General features: G+C 46.3%; 1 protein-coding gene across 1 annotated transcript; it reads right to left on the reverse strand.

The window, feature by feature from the left end:
* Positions 1–467: 467 nt before the first annotated feature.
* On the reverse strand, positions 468–20,611 carry Fam104a (family with sequence similarity 104 member A). The gene is made up of 3 exons (XM_051158985.1): positions 20,123–20,611; positions 12,429–12,528; positions 468–1,115 (listed from the first exon to the last, which is right to left on the reverse strand). Exons 1-3 carry the CDS (start codon positions 20,341–20,343, stop codon positions 861–863), a joined length of 576 nt encoding a protein of 191 aa, XP_051014942.1. The 5' UTR covers positions 20,344–20,611; the 3' UTR covers positions 468–860.
* Positions 20,612–22,340: the final 1,729 nt, after the last annotated feature.

Here is a 22,340-nt window from a genome sequence, read left to right on the forward strand (position 1 = left end):
TCCAGTTCCGATGATGGGATGTGGGCCCCTGGCAGGGCAGGGGCGCCCTCAGGCATGAGTTAAATCCTCCCTCTCTCTTCAGCTATCAGGCAGTGTGTGCTTCTCTGCACGGACCACTGCCTTGATTCCGGGCACTGCAAGGGGTTAACAGATACACTGTGAGTACACAAGTGTAAGACAGTTACTAGATTATGTCTTGGCTTTAAGAACTGCACAGTGTTCTCTATAGCGTCTGGGGGCAGACTACAAGAAAACAGAGAGCAAAGTAATATTCTCCCTGGAGATACAAACATAAGACAGACCATGACTAGGAAAGGTGCTTACTTCCATGGTCTTCAGAGTGGGCGCCTGTTCTTTCCAAGGGAGAGCGTTTCCATAGAGATATCTACATACTAAGAGGTAGTATGGCAGTTAACTTCAGTGCAACACTGAGTCAAGCTTCCTATATTTGGGGAGAAAACTTTTCTCATGGAAACTACATATTCTTTACTAGTTTATTGATTAAAAAATTGAAGATCTCGCATTTTTTAAGAGGCTCTTTTACATACAGTACAGTGTCTAATTGACAGATGTGGAAATCAGTCAGATGAGACTTCCTCATACACTGCCATGATGTAGATTTGATGCCCTCTCTCGAAAGAATCCTATAAAAAAAATTGCTCCCAAGCCCCTCTGAAATTGCAATAGTGCAGCAAAATCCCAAGTAAACAGCTGCCTGCTGACCCAATACTCAAATATAGACTGAAAGCCAACAGGCGTTTTTTTCCTCTGTGTGCAACTTTTAAAAACAAATCATTAAGTTGAAATATCCAATCTGCACAGTGCTGTCCCTTCACAGAAGGCAAGAAGCTGCTGGAGCATCATGTTGGAGGCCGGCCTCGGTGCTGTAGGCTGTGAAAGTGGGCCTCCTTCAGGGTCTGATTGATGTGGAAGTAAGGGCCTTGGCACAGGGCAGACTGCTCAGGCACCGGCTGGGGGGTGCTGGGGCAGGATCCAGGGATGAGCTGGCTCAAGCTGCTCTCAGGCCCACTGGCCCTGTCTGGGCTGTTGATGCTGCTGCTGCTGCTGCTGCTGCTGCTGCTGCTGCTGCTCCCACCACTGTCGCTGCTCGAAGACTGGAAGGAAAAGGAAAGCCAGGGTCATATCAGCCAGTCTTCCTGCAGAAAGGCTTTACTAGGACCTAAAACGTATTAAGAGTCTTCTAAGTAATGGCTGAATAAAACTCCCAAGTGTATGCACCCACACTTTCATTTCCATTTATCTCTTGATAAGCACCTAAGATGACTCCATTTCCTTGCTAAAATGAAAAGAGCAACAGTAAACACAAATGTGCAAGTGTCTCTGGGGTAGGACACAAAGTCCCAAGAATGCTAACTCCAGCTCATATGACAGAAAAATGACTATATGAATTTTGTATTAAAATGGATGATCTAGAAATTATTAATTTATCCCAGACTTTATGTGGGCAGTAGGTAAAGCTTTTGAAAATAGAAAGGGGACCATGAGAAGGAATCAGTTAAGGAGGTGAGAAGGGCATGAGACGTGCCATAGCAGTAGTGAGGGGACTCCTGGGGACGACACAGTAGTGAACGAACAACCTTCCCCCAAAAAATAGCTACTGAAATGCCATTAAAAAATGTACTTTATAGCCGGGCGGTGGTGGCGCACGCCTTTAATCCCAGCACCAGGAAGGCAGAGGCAGGCGGATCATTGTAAATTCAAGGCCAGCCTGGTCTACAAAGTCCAGGACAGCCAAGGCTACACAGAGAAATCTTGTCTCAAAAAAACAAAAACAAAAACACATACTGTATGCGTTCACAGACACTGGCTTAACACACACAGCCACCCTGTCAGGTAGAAAGTGGTGAGACTAACTCCAGCACAGCCCTTGGCTCCACCTTTCAACTGTATCTTATTCCCTCGCTTCTCTGCTTGAACCATTCATTCCACCATTTCTAGTAATCAAAGGTGGTTCTCAGCTTCAAAGCAAGTGTCAGCTACTGGTGCAGGGGACAGAAAAGTTATGTCCCATCCACAAATAAATTCTGAACACAGGGAACTGAAAACATGCATGCAAAATAACCACTTGGAACACAAAATACACTTAAAAATTAGGCTGTCACTCTTGCTGCCAACAATGTACACCATGTGTCCTCTAACAAGCATGACTCAAATTCACCCATCTTAAAGAAGCTACTCAGTAAGTCACTCAAAAAAAGTCTACCTTTTGACAGTGTTAAACTACCCTCCTTCATCTGGGAAGCAATCAAACCCTGAGGAAAAACTGGAAGCCTGAGCTGGTGTAGAGTTTTGTTTGAAATCTGGCCCTCTGCTGTATCCAATGTATGTTACTTTGACAAAGACATTTGTTCTGAAGTGTTTAAACTACGCAAAGTGTACACGAGAGGAAAGACTGCAAAGAAGACTGACCAAGTAGTTACTCTGTCAGAATGGGAGGAGTATAGATACTTTTTTCCTACCCTCTACTATCACATCCTGTAATGTGGTTATATAGTTCTATTATAAAGACAGGGTTATAAAAGCTTCCAGATAAATACACTTTTTTTTTAAGATTTATTTATTATGTATACAGTGTTTTTGCCTGCATGTACTCCTGCATGTCAGAAGAGGGCACCAGATCTCATTACAGATGGTTGTGAGCCACCATGTGGTTCTGGGAATCGAACTCAGGATCTTTGAGAAGAGCAGTCAGTGCTCTTAGGTTCTGAACTATCTCTCCAGGCCCCAGATATATATATACTCTTTGAAAGTGACTATTAAGTCCTAGCCCTATGTACTAATATCCATATAGATAACTCATATGAAACAGCAAAAATGCACTGTTCATAAGCATCTACTGGTACACCTGAAACCCACACTTGTCAGTAGGGGATCTAAGCTATCTCAGACAGGCACATACCCAATGCTTACAAGTAATGTCTGTTCAATTAAAATAGAATTCAGAAAAGGCCTATAAGGAAGTCAGACTACAAGAATGGCTAGAGTTAATTTTCTTACATCTTAACTCAAAGTCAACAGAGAAGGTTACTCAATAAAGGCCTCTCCTAAGCTACCTTAAGAGCCTTGAACAGCTACCTACACTTTACAGAGGTCAGGAATATTTCAGTAGGTTACTGCCCTGGATCAGAACCCACCACCACACATAAAATTCTGTTTTTTCTTAGTCTCCTCTCTTTACTGTTTTTCGTTACAGGTACTTAATGAAAATTGTGTCAAGAAGTAGACTCAGTCTTTAGTAAGTCAAATTTGCATGTCAAGTTGTATGTACCATAAGTCAACCCCCTCAACTTTAATTTTAACTTTTCCAGTTAAAATAAGAGTTTGCAGCCTTAAGTCTGCTGCACAGGGTGTGCATTGAAAGAGGGATAATATTATATGGCAAGTATATTCCAAACTGTTGTAACTGGAAAGGTTAAAGTTGGGGGTCATCTTAATACACCAGAAAAATACAGCATTTCAAACTATAATAGACAAAATGGTGCTCTTTAGAAAAGAGGAGAGCTTATTAACAGGTCAGGGAGCCCTCCAAGTTTTTCTAAACATACACTTGCACTCACTGGTCTCAGTGGGGTTTCTTGAGCTGCAGTCCCATCATGTGGTGCAGGCTGCCCTTACATTTATTCCTCAGCCTCCAGCCCCAATGCGCCAGTCCATCTTTTGTTTCCTAGTTCATTTTTAAATCTTGCAGTCCAACTCACGGTGACGTAGGTAAAATGCTTCACAAACAAACAACTAGCAGAACTGGTTGTTAATATCTCCATTACATATGTACCACAGAGTTGCCCACAGCATTACCAGAAATGTCAGAAACTTACATATCTAAGATGTCTCTTTTTCTTTAGACTAAACTCTACCTGGGGGGTGTTGTTGTTTTCTTTTCTTTGCCTTGGGCTAGCAAGATGGCTCAGCAGAAAAGGCATTTCCTTGCTACCAAACCTGACAACCTCTTTTCACTCTCTGGGTCCCCCATGTTGGAAGAAGAGAAGCAATTCCTCCCAAAAGTTGTTCTTTTAGCTCCACACACAAAAGCTCCACAGATTACTAGAGTCTGAGACTACTGCTGGGAGAGAAATGCAGGGATACAATGCTGGGTGAGCATGGGAGAGGCTCCTAAGAGTAGCTCTACAAGTCTATGAGGTAAATTTCTAATAGGCAGGAAATGACAAATCAGGAAACAGCACAAACTCAACACACAAATGGAAAAAAAGAGCGTCTTGAGGGCGACAGGTTCACAGTGTGGTACCACTGAGCTGTGCCAGGAGCTGGTAAAACATAAAACACAGAGGGGTCATGAGCCACCGAGGAGGCACAAGCATAGGTTCTAAGCACTGGTCATCATGCTCTGGTCCACCCCAGGAGTTAGGACCCCAGGTTCTGTGTGTGATGAGGTCTGAAGAGACAGAAAAGAGGTGCAACTGAGGTTTCCTCGTAGGCTGATCAGGAGGCGGGCACAGGGACTGGAAATGCTGAAGGTGTATGTTACACCCCAGAGAGGGACTGGAGGGCTCTGGAGGAGATGAAGGAAATGAGCAGCCAACTGAGGACAGAGGCCATGCGCGCCAGGGCAGTAGTTATCAGGAAACACTTGCTGACTATCAGTACCTCTCTGCTCACACTCCTGCAAGTTTTAGCATAGTAAACAACGAAGCTAAGCAAGGAAGGGAGGACGGGAAGGTCCCCAAAAGTGCCACAGGCTTCGGAAAGCAAAAGGTAGGTCGGGGTAGATGTGGGAAAGACTGAAAGCTTTGTCACAGGTGAAAGCAGTCTTGGCAGGCTTTACCATAGGACACACCATGGATACCTTGAGATGGACTGGGTGGAACCATCCTGGGCCTGGAATTCAGGAAGCAGACCTGGGGACTCCACCTGGACTATTGTTTTTCTAACCGACCTTCAATGGGAGAAGGGGGTCGCCCTTAGCACAGGCAGGCGGAGAGGAGAGAGCAGCAGCAGGTTCAGAGTGGGCTTGAGCGCACGTGGATCAGCAAACAGGCTGTACCAGCACGCAGGCCAGAGACACCTAGGGACCCATCCCGTGGAACGGATACCGGAAGGTACACTCTTTTTTCCCTTTAACCTTTTTTCCCTCTTGTGTAAGCTAGTTGGGTTGTATAATAAAGTTTAATTGTTAAGAAACAGAGCCTACAGGTAGAGAAGGGGAGAAGGAAGCTGCAGGTGGGTGAATTAGGAGGGGAGAGAGGAGCAGTAGCAGACCAGAGAAGAACCCTGTTAAAACCATAAGCCTTAGAGGTGCGAAGCGAGAGAAACCAGCAAAGGCCTCTGGGAGCCTGGCAAGCTGTGTGACAGACAGGAAGAAGACATGATGCAGGAACTGCACAACAGAAAATGAAGACACTGAAGAAGGCCATCTGTGTTTTCTCAAACTCCTCACCAGAGATGAAGAGCTGCTGCTCCCGGGTGGGCTTGCCTTTAGTTCTCCTTACCAGGCTGTGACCCTGGGTTAACCAATAACCCCTTTACCCCATCTTTAAATACCATAAGCTTTAGAGCACTGCCCAACAAGCACACTAACTGTGGAGTTGCTCTGCTTCATAAAATCAGAACTAAGCCAGGTGTGGCAGTACAGGCCTGTAATCCCAGCACTCTGGACATAAAGGTGGGAAGATCTGAGCCAGCCTGAACCATCTGGGCTATAAGAGTCTCAGAAACCAAACAAAAACAATTACAGGACAGAGAGAAATCAAGCTAAAATAAAGATGGGCACTTCCTCTGACTTCTAGCTCTCCACTAAAGGGTATATGAAGGCTGCTGAGGGAGAACTCTCAAGTGTTGCTCAGCAGTGGACCCTCAGTGCTACACTACTCACCAGCAGCTAGGCAAGCAGTACACACTGCTGCCAACAGCACTAAATCAGTAATGAGGAAAGCAACACTTCAGGCTGTATTTGAGACCTACTCCAAAAGAAGGACTGGAGGCTGGGGAGGTCCTAAGCCCTGGCTGGGAAGCTAAATGGACACTGCAAGCCCACCGAACTTCAGTCTCCTTCGTGCTGTTACAAAATTAGTGCACCGGAAGTCTGGCGTAGGCAAGTGATAACCACTCAAGGAACATCCAGCTGCATGTGGGAGAACCACAACACCTCCTCCCTCAAAGGGCAGAAGCTGGAAAAGGAAAAATGTAGGAGCCAGAGGAAGTGTAGTGAGGCAACAAGCTTCAGAACATGGTAGTGCCAGTGCAGCTCTGATCTTACAGGTACGGTGTTTACTGGTGCAAGACCTGTGCAAAATCTGACCAGTCTAGGCTGGTGAGATGGCTCAGGAGTAAAGGGACTTTGTTGCCATGCTGGACAACCTGACTCCAACAGCCAGGACGCACACAATATAAAGAGAGAACCAACGTCCATAAGTTGTTCTCTGTTCTGAGCAAGTATAACACTAAATAAATAAATATAATTTGTAAACGTTAAGGATTGGAGGTGGGCTGTGGTGCCAGACACCTTTAATCCCAGCACCAGAGAGGCAGAGGCTGGCATGGTTTACAAAATGAGTCCAGGACAGCCAAGGCTACACAGAGAACCCCTGTCTCAACCAAAAGAAAGAAAAAACAAAACAAAACAAAAAGATTGGGCCTATCAACATCCTGTCATGGAAAGAAAGGACCTGTGAGCCCCAGAACCTAGCTGCAGACAACAGTAGCTGGGGGGGGGGGGGGGGGGGCTCTCAGAAACCTCCCCGCTCCCTCCCTCGCTGACCTAGGTGGTTAATGGCTGCACAATGAGGCTTCCCCATCTTCTCCTGTGGAGCAGCCACTGTAAGAAACCAGTGCTCCTAAGATGAGTTCATCACACTCCTGCAAGCAACCCTAATGGAATTCAGTCATTGGGTCATCAAAACAGTAAGCAAAAAGGAAGACAGCAAAGTAGCAGAGGTTCTGGGTGGGAAGGGAACAGGAAGGGGGGTAGGGAGTAAATACAATAAAGCACCATACATGTACGCACAAATATGCCGTAACAAAGCCTATCATTATGTATAATTAATGTGCTAACTAAAAGCATCAGAACCAGAGTGTGTGTGCATATTTACCACCTAGAACATGCTTTCTCCCTTTATCACAAAAGAAAGGAAAGAAGGGTATTTTATGAGGTTTTTTTGTTGGTTGGTTGTTTTTGTTTTTAAGACAGGGTCTCACTTTGTAGCCCTGGCTATCCTGGAGCTCACTCTGTGGATCAGGCTGGTCTAGAATTCACAGCGATCTGCGCCTGCCTCCTAGGTGCTGGGGCTAAAGGTGTGCCATGCTCTGCCCTGGCAGTATGCCGATCTGGAAAACGCATTTTCATTTTTAGGGCCTAACTTCTCTCTACCTCTCTCTCCACATTCACTGATGCTGTCAATTTACATGAACCTACAAAGAAAAACGCTCTCAGTTGCAATGTGACAGCACACTCTGTAATCCCACGTCAGAGTTGAGGGCAAGAGGATAGGAAGTCTAAGGCTCACCTTGGCTACACCAAGACTCCATCTCAAAACACAAAACAAACTTCCTTTACAACCCTAGTTCCTCACACAAGAGCTAAACAATCCTATGTTTTGGCATGTACCTACTACTCCCAAAAAGATTCAAGATAGAAAAAATTAAGAGCTTTAGCTCAGCCTGGTGGCTCACACCTACGGTCCCAGCCCTTGGGATTGGGAGGTGAATGCAGATCGGCACAAACAAGTTCAAGGCTAGACTGAGCTACATAGTAAGTTCCAGGCCAGTATGGGTTACTGAGATCCTGTCTTAGAAAAACAAAAATAGTGGAGAGACCTCACATAAAAGTGGAAGGAGGGTCACCACAAAGTAGTCCCCTGACCTCCAAGCATACATACAAATAACTTTACCAATAAGGTGGAGGCAAGAAGAGACTTGATACCCTATGAGCATATACAGGGGAAGGAGGTCCCCGTCAGTCACAGTCATAGGGGAGGGGAGTGAGGGGAAAATGGGAGGGAGGGAGGAATGGGAGGATACAAGGGAGGGGATAACCATTGAGATGTAATATGAATAAATTAATAAAATAAAACTTAAAAAATAAAATATTTCATATCCCAAGAATAATTAAAAAAACGAAACAAAACAAAACAATAAGATGGAGGGCAGTAGGAGAAGCCAACCTCAGCCTTTGGCCTCTATGCATGCACACAATATATACAGAAGGAAAAGCCAGGCAGAGGAGAAGTCTAAGGCTTGTCATTAACATTGCTGGAGTTAGAAGCCGGGCGTGGTGGCGCACGCCTTTAATCCCAGCACTCGGGAGGCAGAGGCAGGCGGATCGCTGTGAGTTCGAGGCCAGCCTGGTCTACAAAATGAGTCCAGGATGGCCAAGGTTACACAGAGAAACCCTGTCTCGAAAAACCCAAAAAAAAAAAAAAAAAAAAAAAAAAAAAAAAAAAAAAACATTGCTGGAGTTAGAAGTCAAAGTCCTCAAATACTAATTAAAGATTTTGAAGGGGGAAAAACCCTGAATCTCTTTGCTTTTTCTTATTAACCTCTCACACTGTGTCTCTGGCACTACCATACCCATTCACTTGTGAAATTCTTCCAGGTGAAGGATTTGTTTCTGTGACTGAAAAGAAGCGTAGGGCCTGGCTGCTCCTGGCTATATTTAGCAAAGCCCTTCTGAACTGGAACCTGTCTTGAGAAAGCAGCTCATACAGTTGGGGGCAAGCAGCTCTAAGGCCAGTCTTTACAGCCCAAAGCCTCTTTTACCTTGTAGCAACCATGGCTATTTTTCTGTGTCCCAATCTCTCCACCAGAGTGAGAAGGTCTACTAAAATGAGAGGAAGAAAATATACACAGAGCTAAGCTTCCTCCTGCAGAGCAAATCCCCATAAAGGGCCCCACAGCCCTTCACTCAGGAACACCAAGCCAGATGAGTCCAATACCTCCAGCTTTCAGAAAACTGAAGCCTGTGACCCAGTGTAACAGCTGTACATGAGTCAAATGCAACATCTGGTTTCCCAGCAGTGGCCAACTACATACAGCAGAAAAAAGTAAGTTAGAAGTTCATTATTGGTAGTGATTTTAAACAAATGCCTCAAGAATGAAAACAAGTTTATGAGAAAAAGAACTCTAAAATTATTTTAGTATTTCAAGAAATGCCAAGAAATGGTTTTTGTTTTGTTTTATGTGTTCTGCCTGCAGGAATGTCAATGTGAGGGAGTCGGGTCCCCTTGAGCCGCCAGCAGGCTAGGAATTGAACCTGGGACCTCTGGAAGAGCAGCCAGTGTACTTAACTACTGAGCCATCTCTCCTGCTCCAAAAAATGGGTCCTTATCTTACTCTAAAAGGAAATTCAATTGTTGCTCAGCCTCTGAATTAAAAGGTAACACCTTTACTAATCCAGTAGTTTATTACATTAACTGGCAATATTAATAATTTATTCTTCTATTTTATAAAACCCAATGTCTCCAAATCTGTTTTCGTGCTACAAACAGAAGAGCCTATTCCAGTGGGAAGTCAGCCACTCTGGCTTTACCACTTGATACACCCTGGCCTTCTACCTCTCCAGGTCACCTGCTGTTCACTCATTACCCTAGCACAGACCAAGCTCAACACAGCAGCCTATGCCCAGCAAGCAACACAGGAAGGAATGGTTAGGATACCAAGCTGGGTGACCTGCCAGTAGGTTCAGACAAAGACTGTGGCAGTGGTCTTAAGCTGTTCTGAACTAGCTAGGCCACACTTCAGACTGTTATTCCACACTGGTTCAACAGCAGAACTTGTCTGAACAAGTAAGAAAAAGATATGTGACCCAAAGGTTAAGTGACAAGCCACCATTTTCTTCTGGGATAGCAATGCATAGATGGTCTGAGTCAAGGATATTTTCTACAAACTACAATTAAAATAATATAGCCTAATTGGGCATGGTAGCGAGCACTTTTAACCCCAAAACTAAGGAGGCAGGTACATCTCTGAGTTCCAGGCCACCCTTGGCTACACAGCAAGTTTCAGGATAGCCAAGGTTGTTACACAGAGACCCCTGTCTCGAAAAACAAAACAAAATAAAACGAACAAGGGCCAGGCGTGGTGGTGCATGCCTTTAATCCCAGCACTTGGGAGGCAGAGGCAGGTGGATTGCTGTGATTTCGAGGCCAGCCTGGTCTACAAAGTGAGTCCAGAACAGCCAAGGCTACATACACAGAGAAACCCTGTTCAAAAGAACCAAAAATAAATAAATAAATGAAACGAACAAAAATAAATAAACAATATAGCCTGGCGTGGTGGTGCATCTTTTTTTTGTTTGTTTATTTGTTTGTTTTGTTTTGCTTTTCGAGACAGGGTCTTTCTGTGTAGGCCTGGCTGTTCTGGATTCGCCTTGTAGACCAGGCTGGCCTGAAACTCAAAGAGATCTGCCTGCCTCTGCCTCCCAAGTGCTGGGATTATAGGCGTGCAGCACCACACCTGACTTGGTGGTGCAGTTTTAATAATACCTGAGTAGCAAAGGTAAATGGATTCCTCAAGTTCAAGGCCTGCCTGGTGTGCACAACAAGTTCCAGGCAACAAGAGCTATGAAAGAGAGACCCTGTGTAGTAGGCCCACCCTCCCTACCCACACAAAAAAAGCAAAAACAAACAAACAAGCAAACAACAAAACAAAACAAAAACCCTAACACTAAAATACATGTGCTTAAAATAAGAAAACAAAGGGGGCTGAAACATGGCCCAGCACTCAGGAGTGCTTAGCGCTTTCAGAGGACCCAGGTTTGGTTCCCAGCACCTCCCTCAGGTAGCATAAGCACTCATACCGAGTACTAGGGAGCTGCTTGAGGCTGGCCTCTGCAGGCACTTCCATGCATGGGACACACACCAACTCACACAGGCACACATACATATGGAAAAATAAAGAATAATTGAAGAAAGGAGACAAAACCAGATGAGTAGGAGCAGGCAAAGGTACTTCCCTGTCTAAATCTGACAACTGATCTGATGCTCAATGGAGGGGGAAAAAAAGCATGGTCGCAAGTCTGTGGTTTTTACTGTTTTAACCCTAGGATGCTCCCCAATCATCCCATTAAACAGAAGCTCAACTACTTTTTAGCTAAATACTGTTTTGAAGACAAAAAGAGCAGACTAAGACTTTTACAGGTGGGAGACGCTATCAGAACTCAAGTCTACACGTGGCGGGAACATACTATAGACTCATTCATTTACTGGTCCTGAAACATGAAGGTCACAGTGTCCCCTCCCTGGTGACTTTGGTGGTACAGAGTCTAGATACAAGGCAAATCCTATTAGTGGGAACCAAACACCGCAGGATTGGGTCTGGGCCTGGCTGGAACAATGGCTCAGAGGCTAAGAGCACTGCCTATCTTCCAAAGGTCTTGAGTTCAATTCTCAGCCACCACATACATGGTGGCTCAAATACAGCAAGATTTGTTTCAGTGTGCGTGTAAGAACCCAGCTGTCTGTCACTGTAGTGTAACAACTGCTAGGGTGTGCCAGGATGTGTAGGTGGCACAATTCACCCTCAGCACTTCAATCTGTACTTCTGTCCCCACCTTATCGATCCCCAACCACACAAACATGTCCCCCAAAACAGAGCATTCTTCCCAGAAAACAAACATTGCAAAGAACTTTGAAGGTGCTCCTCATTTCTCTCTCATTCTCCTCCCTTCCCAACTTTGTAAAAGAACACTTCCTAGAACACACTGAAGAATAAAAAACCCTTTAAGGGGCTGGAGAGAGCTCAGAGGTTAAGAACACTGGCTGATCTAGAGGTCCTGAGTTCGGTTCCCAACAACCTCATTGAGGCTCATAACCATCCATAGTAAGATCTGGTGCCCTCTTCTGGCCCATAGGCATACATGCAGGCAGAACACTGTATAATCTTTAAAACTTTTTTTTAAAAAACCTTTTAAAAGGGAGCTGTGTCTACACACTGCACATACTCTGCTGCTTACAATCGCTACTGAATACAAGCCACATATATGTCTCCCTTGGGACATCACAGTTCATAAACCATCAGGAAATGAGTTAGTGGTGGAAACGTAAAATTAAGAGAATTCCAAGATGGGCTTCAAAGTCCATGAAACTATTATAAATGGGGGGGGGGGATGTAAAAACAAACATGTACACGCTGCTTACCTGGCAGAACAGTGCCTACCTTCCTCAAAGAGGCTTTGACTCAAAGGAAAATTAAAGGCCTGCTACACCAGCACTTAGCTACAACCCGGCATAAGGAGGGACAGCAGCCAAAAACTTGAGAGCAACCAGGCTTACACACTTGAGCTCCAGGTCACCCAGAACTGCTCATCAAAACTGCCTCAGAATGATGAGACAGTAAAGTAAGCAAGTAAGGCGGGAACCACCACAATCAAGGAAGGCGACGTAGTCTTTGAACAAATGAACTCCACTTATGCAATGGCGCCCAGGTCACACAGCGGAGCCTCAGGCCACTCTGCCTACCTCTGTGTCCCAGGCGTCCTGGAAGATGGGGCTCCTGCTGCAGCGCTTGGTCTGGGGAGGGGGGTGGTTCTCATCCTCATTGCCGTTTCTTCTCCTTTTCCTGAAATGTAATCACAAAAAGAAAAAATAACCAGCTATGGGGCCTGCAGATATTTCAATTATAAACCATGACAACATACAAAAATTTACCCTCTTGCCTAAAAATGTAACCCACCACGACATCCCAATAGAAGAAATTGTTAAGTATACCAGCACAGAGCACCAAGCAGAGACAGCCAGTCAGGCCAGGCCTAACCGGGAAAGGCTAGTTTCCGAATGCCTGCTGGGAACACAGAAACAAGAGGAGGGTCATGCTGATGCCTCCCAACTCAGTTTCCACTTGCTATATCCCCTGAAATTCTAATTCCAAGTCCCCCACTTGACTCCCAGTCCCACAGAGCACTGCCCTAAAACGCAGACAAGATGGTGTGGCATGGGCACGCACAGGTTGGTGAGCGGGTCCTAAAGCCCTGCTTGGTGGCAGGATGGGGTGGGGCCCATTACTTTCTGAGCCATCACTGGAAAAGCTTAGGCTACACTTGAGTGACAGCGCATGCTGCTTAAAACATCACATATTTGTCTAGCAAGGGTTCTCAGTATGACAGGGAGTATTTACTTAGCCTATCTAAATGAACTGGGGGATAGCAGAGGCCTTTTAATCTCAAACTAGAAAATGGGAAGAGCTAGCTCTAAGGCCAACTGCCTAGAATACCCAGCCCAATATGGCAGCCACTACCAATGTGGCCATTTACCTCTAAGTAAACCAAAATGAAAAGTCCACAGCCTGCTGGGCATGATGACTTGTACTTCTAACCCCAGAACACAGGAAGCAGAGGCAGGGGGATCACTTCAAGTTCAAGGCCCATTCTGTATAGTGAGTTCCAGGCCAGCAAGGGTAAGACTGTCTCAAGTAAAATTAGCAAAAATAGGTAATTTTAAAAAATTAAAAATCTAGTTCCTGCCAGACACAGTTGCTATGCCTATAATTACAGCAAGCAAGGGGCTGAGGCAAGACAGTCACTGCACATCTGAAGCCAACCTGGGAGGCCCTGAGTTTCAGACACAGCATGAGACCTCATCTCGTTACACTCAACAGCACAGTCCCTCCACTACAGAAGCTTTACTGGAGGCACCATATACAGCCATGGTTCAGCAGAGTGCCAGGCTCACCTCCCTACCAATATATATGCAGAAGATGGCAAATGCACATGCTATGCCCAACTCTGAGACCAACTCTGACCAGCCAGCACCTGCTTCAGGTTACTTCACACAGCTAGACCAGGCTCAGCCATGCTGCCCACTACCTCCCAGCCAAACTACTCAACCAGGACCAAGTACTCACTGAACCACTCAGGAAGCCAGGCCTCACCCAAAGCAAGATCTACCTGAGGCAAGGCCTTAGTTGCTCCTACACCCCCTTCAGGACTGAGGCCAACTTCCTCACACGTCATATCATGCCATTGGCACCCAGTGTGCTCTAGCACATTCCCAAGAGGCTGGCTGCTGTCCTGCAGCTGCTGCTGCTGTAGTCTCCCATCTTCATCACACCCAGCATAAATACACTGTGAGAGTCCACAACCCCCAACATCTTCATGCACAGCCGGTTACCACACAAAAGCCTGCTGCTCAAGTGCAGGGTCCTCTAACTGTTCCCATGTGGCATCTTACCCCTCCCCACCCGCCAGAAAAGTACATGCTGGGTGAATGGCTGTTTTCTTTAATTCAAGCAATGTAACCTACTCATATCACCAAACTCACGGGCATGCTGGAGACTGAGCACTCAGGACGCCTTCATACACCTGCGCCTCCAGTTCTCTGCTTTAGCTGTGCTGCTATAGGAATAGCTGCTACAGAAAGCAATCAACAGCACTGCTAGTGCTATGGCTAAGCAGGTAAAGGCGCTCACTGCCAAGCCTGACAACCTGGGTTCCAGCTCAGGTCCCACGTGGTGGGAAGAGAGAACTGACTCTTCACAAGTTGCCCTCTGACCACCACACACATACACAATAATTAAATATACTTTAAAAATCAACAGTGAAATTGCAGAGACCACAGAAAGAAACTCCTGCTTCACTGGAAAAAAAAAATGGTTATCTATTGTAAATTTATTATGGAAAATGCTGCAAAATAGAAAAGCACTTCTTTTAAAGATTTGTTTATTTACTTATTATTTATACAGTGCTCTGGCTGCATGTATACCTGCAGGCCAGAAGAGAGCATCAGATCACATTATAGATGGTTGTGAGCCACAATGGATGCCCTGGAGCTGCAGTTACAGATAATCACTGTGTTGTTGCTGGGAATTGAACCTAGGTCCTCTACAAGAGCAATAAGGAGGATCTCTTTGAGCTTGAGGTCTGGCCTATTGGTCTACATAGAGAGTTCCAGAACAGCCAAGATGCACACAGAGACCATCACAAACACACAATCACACACACACACACACCACCAACAACAACAACAAAGAGACAAAAGGCTGGGAGTATTTTACTATTATAAGAATCTACACTTAGGCTGGAGAATTGGCTCAGTGGTTAAGAGCACTGCCTGCTCTTCCAAAGGACCCGGGTTCGGTTCCCAGCACCCACATGGCAGCTCACAATTGTCTGTAACTCCAAGATCTGACACCCTCACACCAATGCACATAAATTAAAATTAAATATTTTTTTAAAAAATAACCTACACTCATCTACAGACTCTGAGAAATAGTCTCATGTAGGAGCTCTCTATATGCAACATGTCCCTAACCCAAGGCTTTGATTGGAAGCCAACATCACCACTCTGCCTCAAGAACCTGTACCCTGAAGACGACTCTGAATCAATCCAACTCTTAAGAATGAGCTTGTGGGGCTGGAGAGATGGCTCAGTGGTTCAGAGTGCCGCTTGCTCTTCCAAAGGTCCTAGGTTCAAGTCCCAGCAACCACATGGTGGTTCACCACCATTTGTAATGTGATCTGATAGCCTCTTCTGGCCTACAGGTGTATATGCAGGCAAACATTGTATACGTAATAAATAAATAAATCTTTAAAAAAAAAGAAGAATGAACTTGTGCTCTAGACTGGAACAGGACTGGAGTAAGGGGTACATGGGCTTCTGTTTAGGGCTGCTTTTCATTGTTGTTGTTGTTGTTATGTGTTGTGTATACAAGGCAAGAGGACAAAAAAGAACTGAACTCAGTAGGATTGTGACTGGTTCTCTCCTTCGGCTTTACATATGTCCCAGAGATTGATCTAAGATGTACAGGCTGCACAGCAAGTACGTTTTTCTGCCTGAGCAATCTTAAAGGCTCTGTGTTTGAAGGAGGCTGTGAGACTCTGTAGTGTAGGCAGCTCTCAAAGTCACTGTCTCCTGACTCTCAAGCCTCTAGGTGATGGGACTCTATGTGCAAACCACCAGGCCTGATCTTTTTCCTTCTTTCCTACCTATTATGTTTACTGTGAGTGAGTGTTCTCCCTATGTGTATTCATGTGCACCACAAGCATGCCTGACAGGGCACCACACGCGCTGCACTGGGTTAAAGATGGTTGTGAGCTGACATGTGGGTGCTGGGAACTAAACCCAGGCTCTCTGCAAGAGCATCAAGTGCTTTTAACTCCTGAGCCAGCTCTCCAGCCACAGGCAGGACTCTTTAAAAGGGTTTACTTAAGGTTTCAAGTCTTCCAAGGGTGAGAATGAGGGTGAGGGTGAAGGTGAGGGTGAGGGAGAGTGTGTGTAAGTGAGTGAGAGTGTCAGGCACAGGACGAGTCAATGAGTTAAGGAGGAAGATGCCCTTCCCCTTTAAGGGCTTATTTATTTTTATTTTATGTATTCCAGGGAACCATGGTTACAGACAAAGCCCAGGAGTTCTGACTAACTGGAGACTACAGGATTTAGCTCACATAGCAATGGAATAAGAAGAATCTCTTTCTGCTTCTTACCCTTTTCCCAGAAGACCAGCTAGCACTTGCACAATATTCTTGAACTATTTCAAAATTAAAAACAAGACAAATACCAGGTTTTTACTTTGGCATAGTTTTTTGGGTATATGTGTCTTATTTTAATGGTGGTGCTTGTGTTGAAGCTAGGGCCTTGTAGGTGCTAGGGCCTAAGGGCTCTACTGAGCTACACCCTAGACAAACCAAGTTTTAATAACCATTTAGTGAGTACGCTATTATAAATCAAGCCTGGGCATACCTTTGATGCCAGCATTCAGAAGGCAGAGGCAGCAGATCTCTGAGTTTGAGTCCAGCCTGATCTACAATAGAGAGCTCCACGACAACCAGGGCTGTATAATAAAGCCCCATCTCAAAAATAACTAAACAAACAAACCATTAGTATATAAATTTGAACCAAGAGCTTCTGCTTTCATCCCAATACAGACAATTTGCATGGGGACATGCTGCACCAGCAAGGCGATGACACGCAAGAGAATCTCAGTGGGAGGAGCCTGATCCCTCAGCTGCTATTTTATCAGTATGCCAACAGCTGGTTATGCTTGGGGCTGCTGAGTCACTCCCACTAAACTTTATGAACCTGACCAAAAATTGCTATTTCCTCATCTGTAGCAGGGCACACTTCCTCCCGGGAACAAGAAGAGCAAGGGGCTGCTCTACAGTACCCATCTTCCTCTGGGGAAGTGTCTCCAGGTACAAGCACCATCTCTCAGGCTTATGAGCTGGCCTCTTCTTTGGGTGGTAATGAGTTAAGAATGAGCCGGGCATGTTGGTGCACACCTTTAATTCCAGCACTCAGGAGGCAGAGGCAGGAGGATCAATGTGAGTTCGAGGCCAGCCAAGTCTACAAAGCGGAGTCCAGGACAGCCAAGGTTACACAGAGAAACCCTGCCTCAAAACAAACAAACAAACACCAAAAAACAAAAACAAAGAATGAGCTCTACCTATTCTCCATTTTCGGTTTTTTCTTTTTGTTTGTTTATATGGCTTTTATTAGATGCCACTCTGGAAACACTTGCTGTTCAATACCCTTTTTATTAACTGGCATGACCACTGGTTTACAATTGGTCCACTGTTCACGTTTCCAGAGGCTGAAGAGATGGCTCAGTGGTTAAGAGCACTGTCTGCTCTTCCAGAGGTCCTGAGTGCAACTCCAAGCAACTACATGCTGGTTCACAACCATCTGTAATCTGGTGCCCTCTTCTGATGTGCAGGTGCACATGCAGATACAGCACTTATACACATAAATTAAATAAACAAATATTTTTCCAGGCACCTCCTTTCTACCTATGTAAAGATAACTGCTGAACATCTGTTACCCCCAAGGACAGCTGGCTCCATTACTTTTCATGTTTCAGTTCTGTCCTATTTTCCGAGTTCTCTTCAAGAACTAGGCAGGCAGATGTAATCACAAAGAAACTGGTTGTCAAAGAAAAATTTATTTATTTTAAGACAGGGTCTCACTATGGAGCCTGGCTAGCCTGGAACTTGCTATATAAAGCAAGTTAACCTTAAACTCAGAGAGATCCTCTGCCTCTTGAATGCAAGCACATCCCACCTCAGATGCTTCTTAAAAGAACTCTAGCTTCTTACTGTAGGGTGTCTCTCCCCCAATTTGTATCTAAATAGTAGAGATTTGTGATAAGTAAGGGAGACTCCCTTACCACACACCCACACTTCTACAGGGTACACAAGTCAACCCTTTATCTTCTAACTAAGGAATCAGAATTAGAAACATAGACTTACTTGGCGATATTAAGACCCTGGAGCTGGCCAAGCTAGCTCATGGAGGAAAAGGGGGGGGGGGGAAGTAGGCAAGAAAGATCTGTCCTCTACAAACGGCTCAAGACACTAACACACCAACATTCCTGTGAGTATACTACATAAAAAGAATCTACAATCAGTACAAACTACAGCGTTACACTAAACAAAATACACCGGTGGTAGAAAATGTTGAGTGCGGTCAGATAAGCGAGACATTCCAAGAGAATCCAAAAAATGTCAGCCAGCTCAGGCTTGTTGTTTCTAAAGGTTCCAATCCCAGCTCTAATGGTGTGACTGGAACTAGGGCCATAATTTCAACTTTGCCTAATTTAACCCTTTCTATGGTTTTTAATAGTTGGCCAGATTATGGCATCATGCTGTCTGTACAATAGTAAGATTAAACCTTTTAGCACTACATTAATGCCACCGATCAGACTCTAATTTTAACAGGCACTTTATATTTTCCAATTAAGTTTGATCATCTTTTTGACCCAAATACAGACTTTCTCCCACAATGACCAACATAACCAAAATCAGTTAATTCAATTCAGTCTTAGGGACCTCCAAATTTTCAACACTGGATCAAATAACCTCAGGAGGTTGGGGGTGCACCAATCCCTTGAAATAACTGTTTCAAGGAGAAGACTTAAAAAACAGGTACTCCATATTCAACCAATGAATGCAAGGAGTAAGATCCGGGGTCTGGGGAGATGGCCCAGACATGAGAACCCTTGCTGTTCTTGGAGGGAGCTGGGGTTTGGTTCCCAGCATCCACAGGGTGGGTCATATCCATCTGTAACTCCAGTTTCAGGAGATCCAATGCCCTCCTCCTCCACGGACTGCAGGCACGCAAGTAGTGTACATACACACACGAAGGCAAAACACTCATACATAAAATAAAAATAAAACCTTTTATGAGAGAAAATAAAAAAGCAACACTACGACCTACTTTCTTTAAGCCTGAGACTACTGCGGAATACAGAAGTGAACCGGGATAGGCTTAGATAAATAAACGAATCTGAGTCTTTTTTTCTCTCAGAAAAGTGAAAAAAGTACAACTTGGTGATGCACGGGTCGTCAAGCCCCATAGTTAGGAGACTTCCCTAGTAAGAATAAAGCAGGTCCTCTCCATTCCGAGGTAGAACAGCCCAACTTACTTCTTAGGACCTTCTTGAAGACGAAAAGGAGAAGGGAAAAAAAGAAACCTCATCTGGATCGGGCCTAAAGCCCTCAGAGGCCACCTGGGGCCTGAGGCAAGACTCAGTGGTGACGGTAAAGCGGCCTAAACTCGCCACCTCCCGCCTCACAGCCAAACGGCTCCTCATCCAAACAGTTTAGAATCCTGCCTGTTAATGCTACAACCGAGGCGGGGGGGGGGGGGGGGGGCGGGGGGAGATCACAACCCGCTCGGATCCATCTGCCCTTCTGGGTTTACAAGCGATCAGGACACAGTGCTGCGGTCTGCCCTAAGCCCTCCCAGCTGCTGGGTTAAGCCCAACCCCCTCCTTTCTCCTGACCTTGGGGCGCCAGCAGCTCCCCGCCTCCCGAAGCGTCCCATCGCTCTCAGATCGGCTATACCTCCCACCACTACCACCCCCAGGCTAAACTGAGGACAGGAAAGCTTTAGGACCACCGTCTGTCTCGTAGGACCGAACAAACCTCATTCCAAAGTGGAAAGAGCAGAAGTCGAGAAAATAAAAAGATAAAATAAAAAGAAGAAGAAGAAGAAGAAAAAGAAAGAAAAAGACAGAGCAGGGGTAGTAGCCCTGGTCACCTCTCTGGCTACCCACAGGGTCCAGATGTCAGAGGCCGCGCACCCTTCTCGCTGCCTCCTCCGACCGCAGAGCAGCGCAGACAAGAGCCGCGCACCATCCCGGCTCCGTGCGCCCCCCGCCCCCGGCTCCATCGCGCACATCCTCGGCCGAGGGGCGGCAGAGAAAGTAGGTCCCCTTCTCTCACCTGGGGCGGAGGCGCTCGCTCATGGCAGCTGGTGAAGGCGAGCGACGCGGCGCCGCCCCGCGCCGACTGCGAACAGACGGAGTTGTGTTCCGGCGACCGCCACGCCCACCCCCACGGGCCTGGGCTCTGGCCGCCGCGCGGGTGGAGGCTGCGGGCGGTGAGTACCCCTCGGTCCGACCCGTACCACCGCTACTTCCGGCGTCTCCTCCGCGCCCCCCCATGTCGCAGGCGCCGTGGTACCGTCCTCCTGCGGCTGCGCAGTGGCTGGCCGCCGGCCGCGCTTACCCGTAACCCCGCCCGCAGGAAGAGGCAGGTTCGAAGAGGGGAAGGACAGACCGGGAACTTCCAGGACCCCGTTTAGGTGTCCGAGGCACATGCCCGCTCAAAAACAAATCGGGACACGCTGTAAAAGTCCAGCCAGATTTTTAAATAAATTAAGCTTTTTGACAGTAATTGATGCTTGTATCTGAGTTAGCTCTCTATGAGGTTAAGAACTTTAAAAAGAACTGGACAGGCTCCATCAGGCACTGACGCGGACGGCCACAAGTTCTGGGTCCGCTGGTTGGGAAAGTGTTGGTGAGCTCCGGGTTCGAAGCGAGCACCGCGTGGAACTTTGCGTCTCGGTAAGTGCGGAGCCTGTTCCGTGGAGTATCCAAGGGCTGGGCTATTTTCCACGACCTGTGTTGTGTAGGTCAAGAGAGGAGCGCAGACCAGGCGAACAGGATAACGGAGTTCCAGCCCCAACCGGGACGGCCACGCCCACCTTCTAGAAGAGGCGGGACAGAAAGGTGCAGGGAGTCTGGCAGGCGTGGAAACGCGGCTGTGAGGGCGGTGCTGGCTCGCGGCGAGGTGAGCGTGATCAGGGGGAACACCGCGAGGTCCCCAGCCACGCGTGCGCGGGGCGCACCTGTCATTCCCAGTTCTTGGGAGGTGGAGGCTGGAGGACTAAGGAGGTCAGAGTCATCCTCCACTATGTAACGAGTTCGAAGCCAGCCTGGGCTACTTGAGACCTTGTCTCAGATTTTTTTTTTTTTTTTTTTTTTTTTTTTTTTTTTTTTTTTTTGAGACAGGGTTTCTCTGTGTAACCTTGGCCATCCTGGACTCACTTTGTAGACCAGGCTGGCTTCGAACTCACAGCGATCCGCCTGCCTCTGCCTCCCGAGTGCTGGGATTAAAGGCGTGCGCCACCACGCCCGGCCGCCTTGTCTCAGATTTTAAAGATATGGATTTCTCCTCCTTCGCCCCACCCCACCCCCCAGTAGGTGTACTCCGGGCCCGGGAAATTTGGAGAAGATTTAATTCTGGCTTTCAGTTATCTGTTAGGGGAATGATCCGATTTGTTCTAGGACTCGGTACTTGGTCACATCTTGCTTTGCTCTCAACTTAGCTCTGATTGTGTCTTCAAAGTTTCTGCCAGACACGTGAACTGTGGTCCACAAGCATGGGGGTCTCTCGGAGAGACCACGACAAGAGGACGGGCAGGAAAAGGAGTCCCTTGTTAAGATGAAGGGTGTAGGGCTGGGCATAGTAATTCACGTCTTTAATCCTAGTACTCAAGAGGCAAAGGCGAGCCTGTCTATGTGAGTTCAAGGTCATCCTGGTGTACCCAGCAAGTTCCAGGGCAGACAAGGACCCCATCATCTCAAAACAATTTAGAAAAATGCAGTACAACTGGAAAGCCCACATATTGGCTTTGTCGCATGCGTTCTGCCAAAGGATAGTCACTCTTGTCACTTCCCCTTCTGTTGCCAGGGAGCTCTTGCCAACAGGGATAGTCACTGTGCACTCGCGGAAAACAGTTTGGTTTTGCATTTCATGAAGGCTAATGTGCTGGTTGCTTTAATAAATGGACATGTATTTTGTGAAGTGGTTTCAGAGGCAGAGTTTGGGGGTTGTTTGTTCTTGGTTTTTTGTTTTTGTTTTTGTTTTTTGATGCTGTGCTGGGGTTGGAACCCAGGAGATAGTTTCAGTCACAATACTAAATAGTTATAATATGCATGTTTTTTCATTCAACAAATGTCATATACCAGTATCAGTGCTAGAGGCGCACAAATGAGTGAGTGTGTGTGTGTGTGTGTGTGTGTGTGTGTGTGTTGATGATGATGATGATTGTTTGACAGACAGTCTCCCAGCTTTTCCCAGGCTGAAGCTACCTCAGACCATTCAGGGACGCACACTATGCTGTGTGATACTAGATTTTGAGAAAGTAGCTGATCCC

The sequence above is a fragment of the Acomys russatus genome, chromosome 16 (assembly GCF_903995435.1).
Source record: "Acomys russatus chromosome 16, mAcoRus1.1, whole genome shotgun sequence".
Taxonomy (NCBI): Eukaryota; Metazoa; Chordata; class Mammalia; order Rodentia; family Muridae; genus Acomys; species Acomys russatus.

Excerpts from the sequence above, each read along its gene's own strand:
- Fam104a (XM_051158985.1), bottom strand. The coding sequence starts at position 20,343 with ATGGGGGGGCGCGGAGGAGACGCCGGAAGTAGCGGTGGTACGGGTCGG. Across the intron at positions 12,529-20,122 it reads AGCGAGCGCCTCCGCCCCAG|GAAAAGGAGAAGAAACGGCA; the intron begins GTGAGAGAAGGG and ends ATTACATTTCAG. Across the intron at positions 1,116-12,428 it reads AGGACGCCTGGGACACAGAG|TCTTCGAGCAGCGACAGTGG; the intron begins GTAGGCAGAGTG and ends TTTTCCTTCCAG.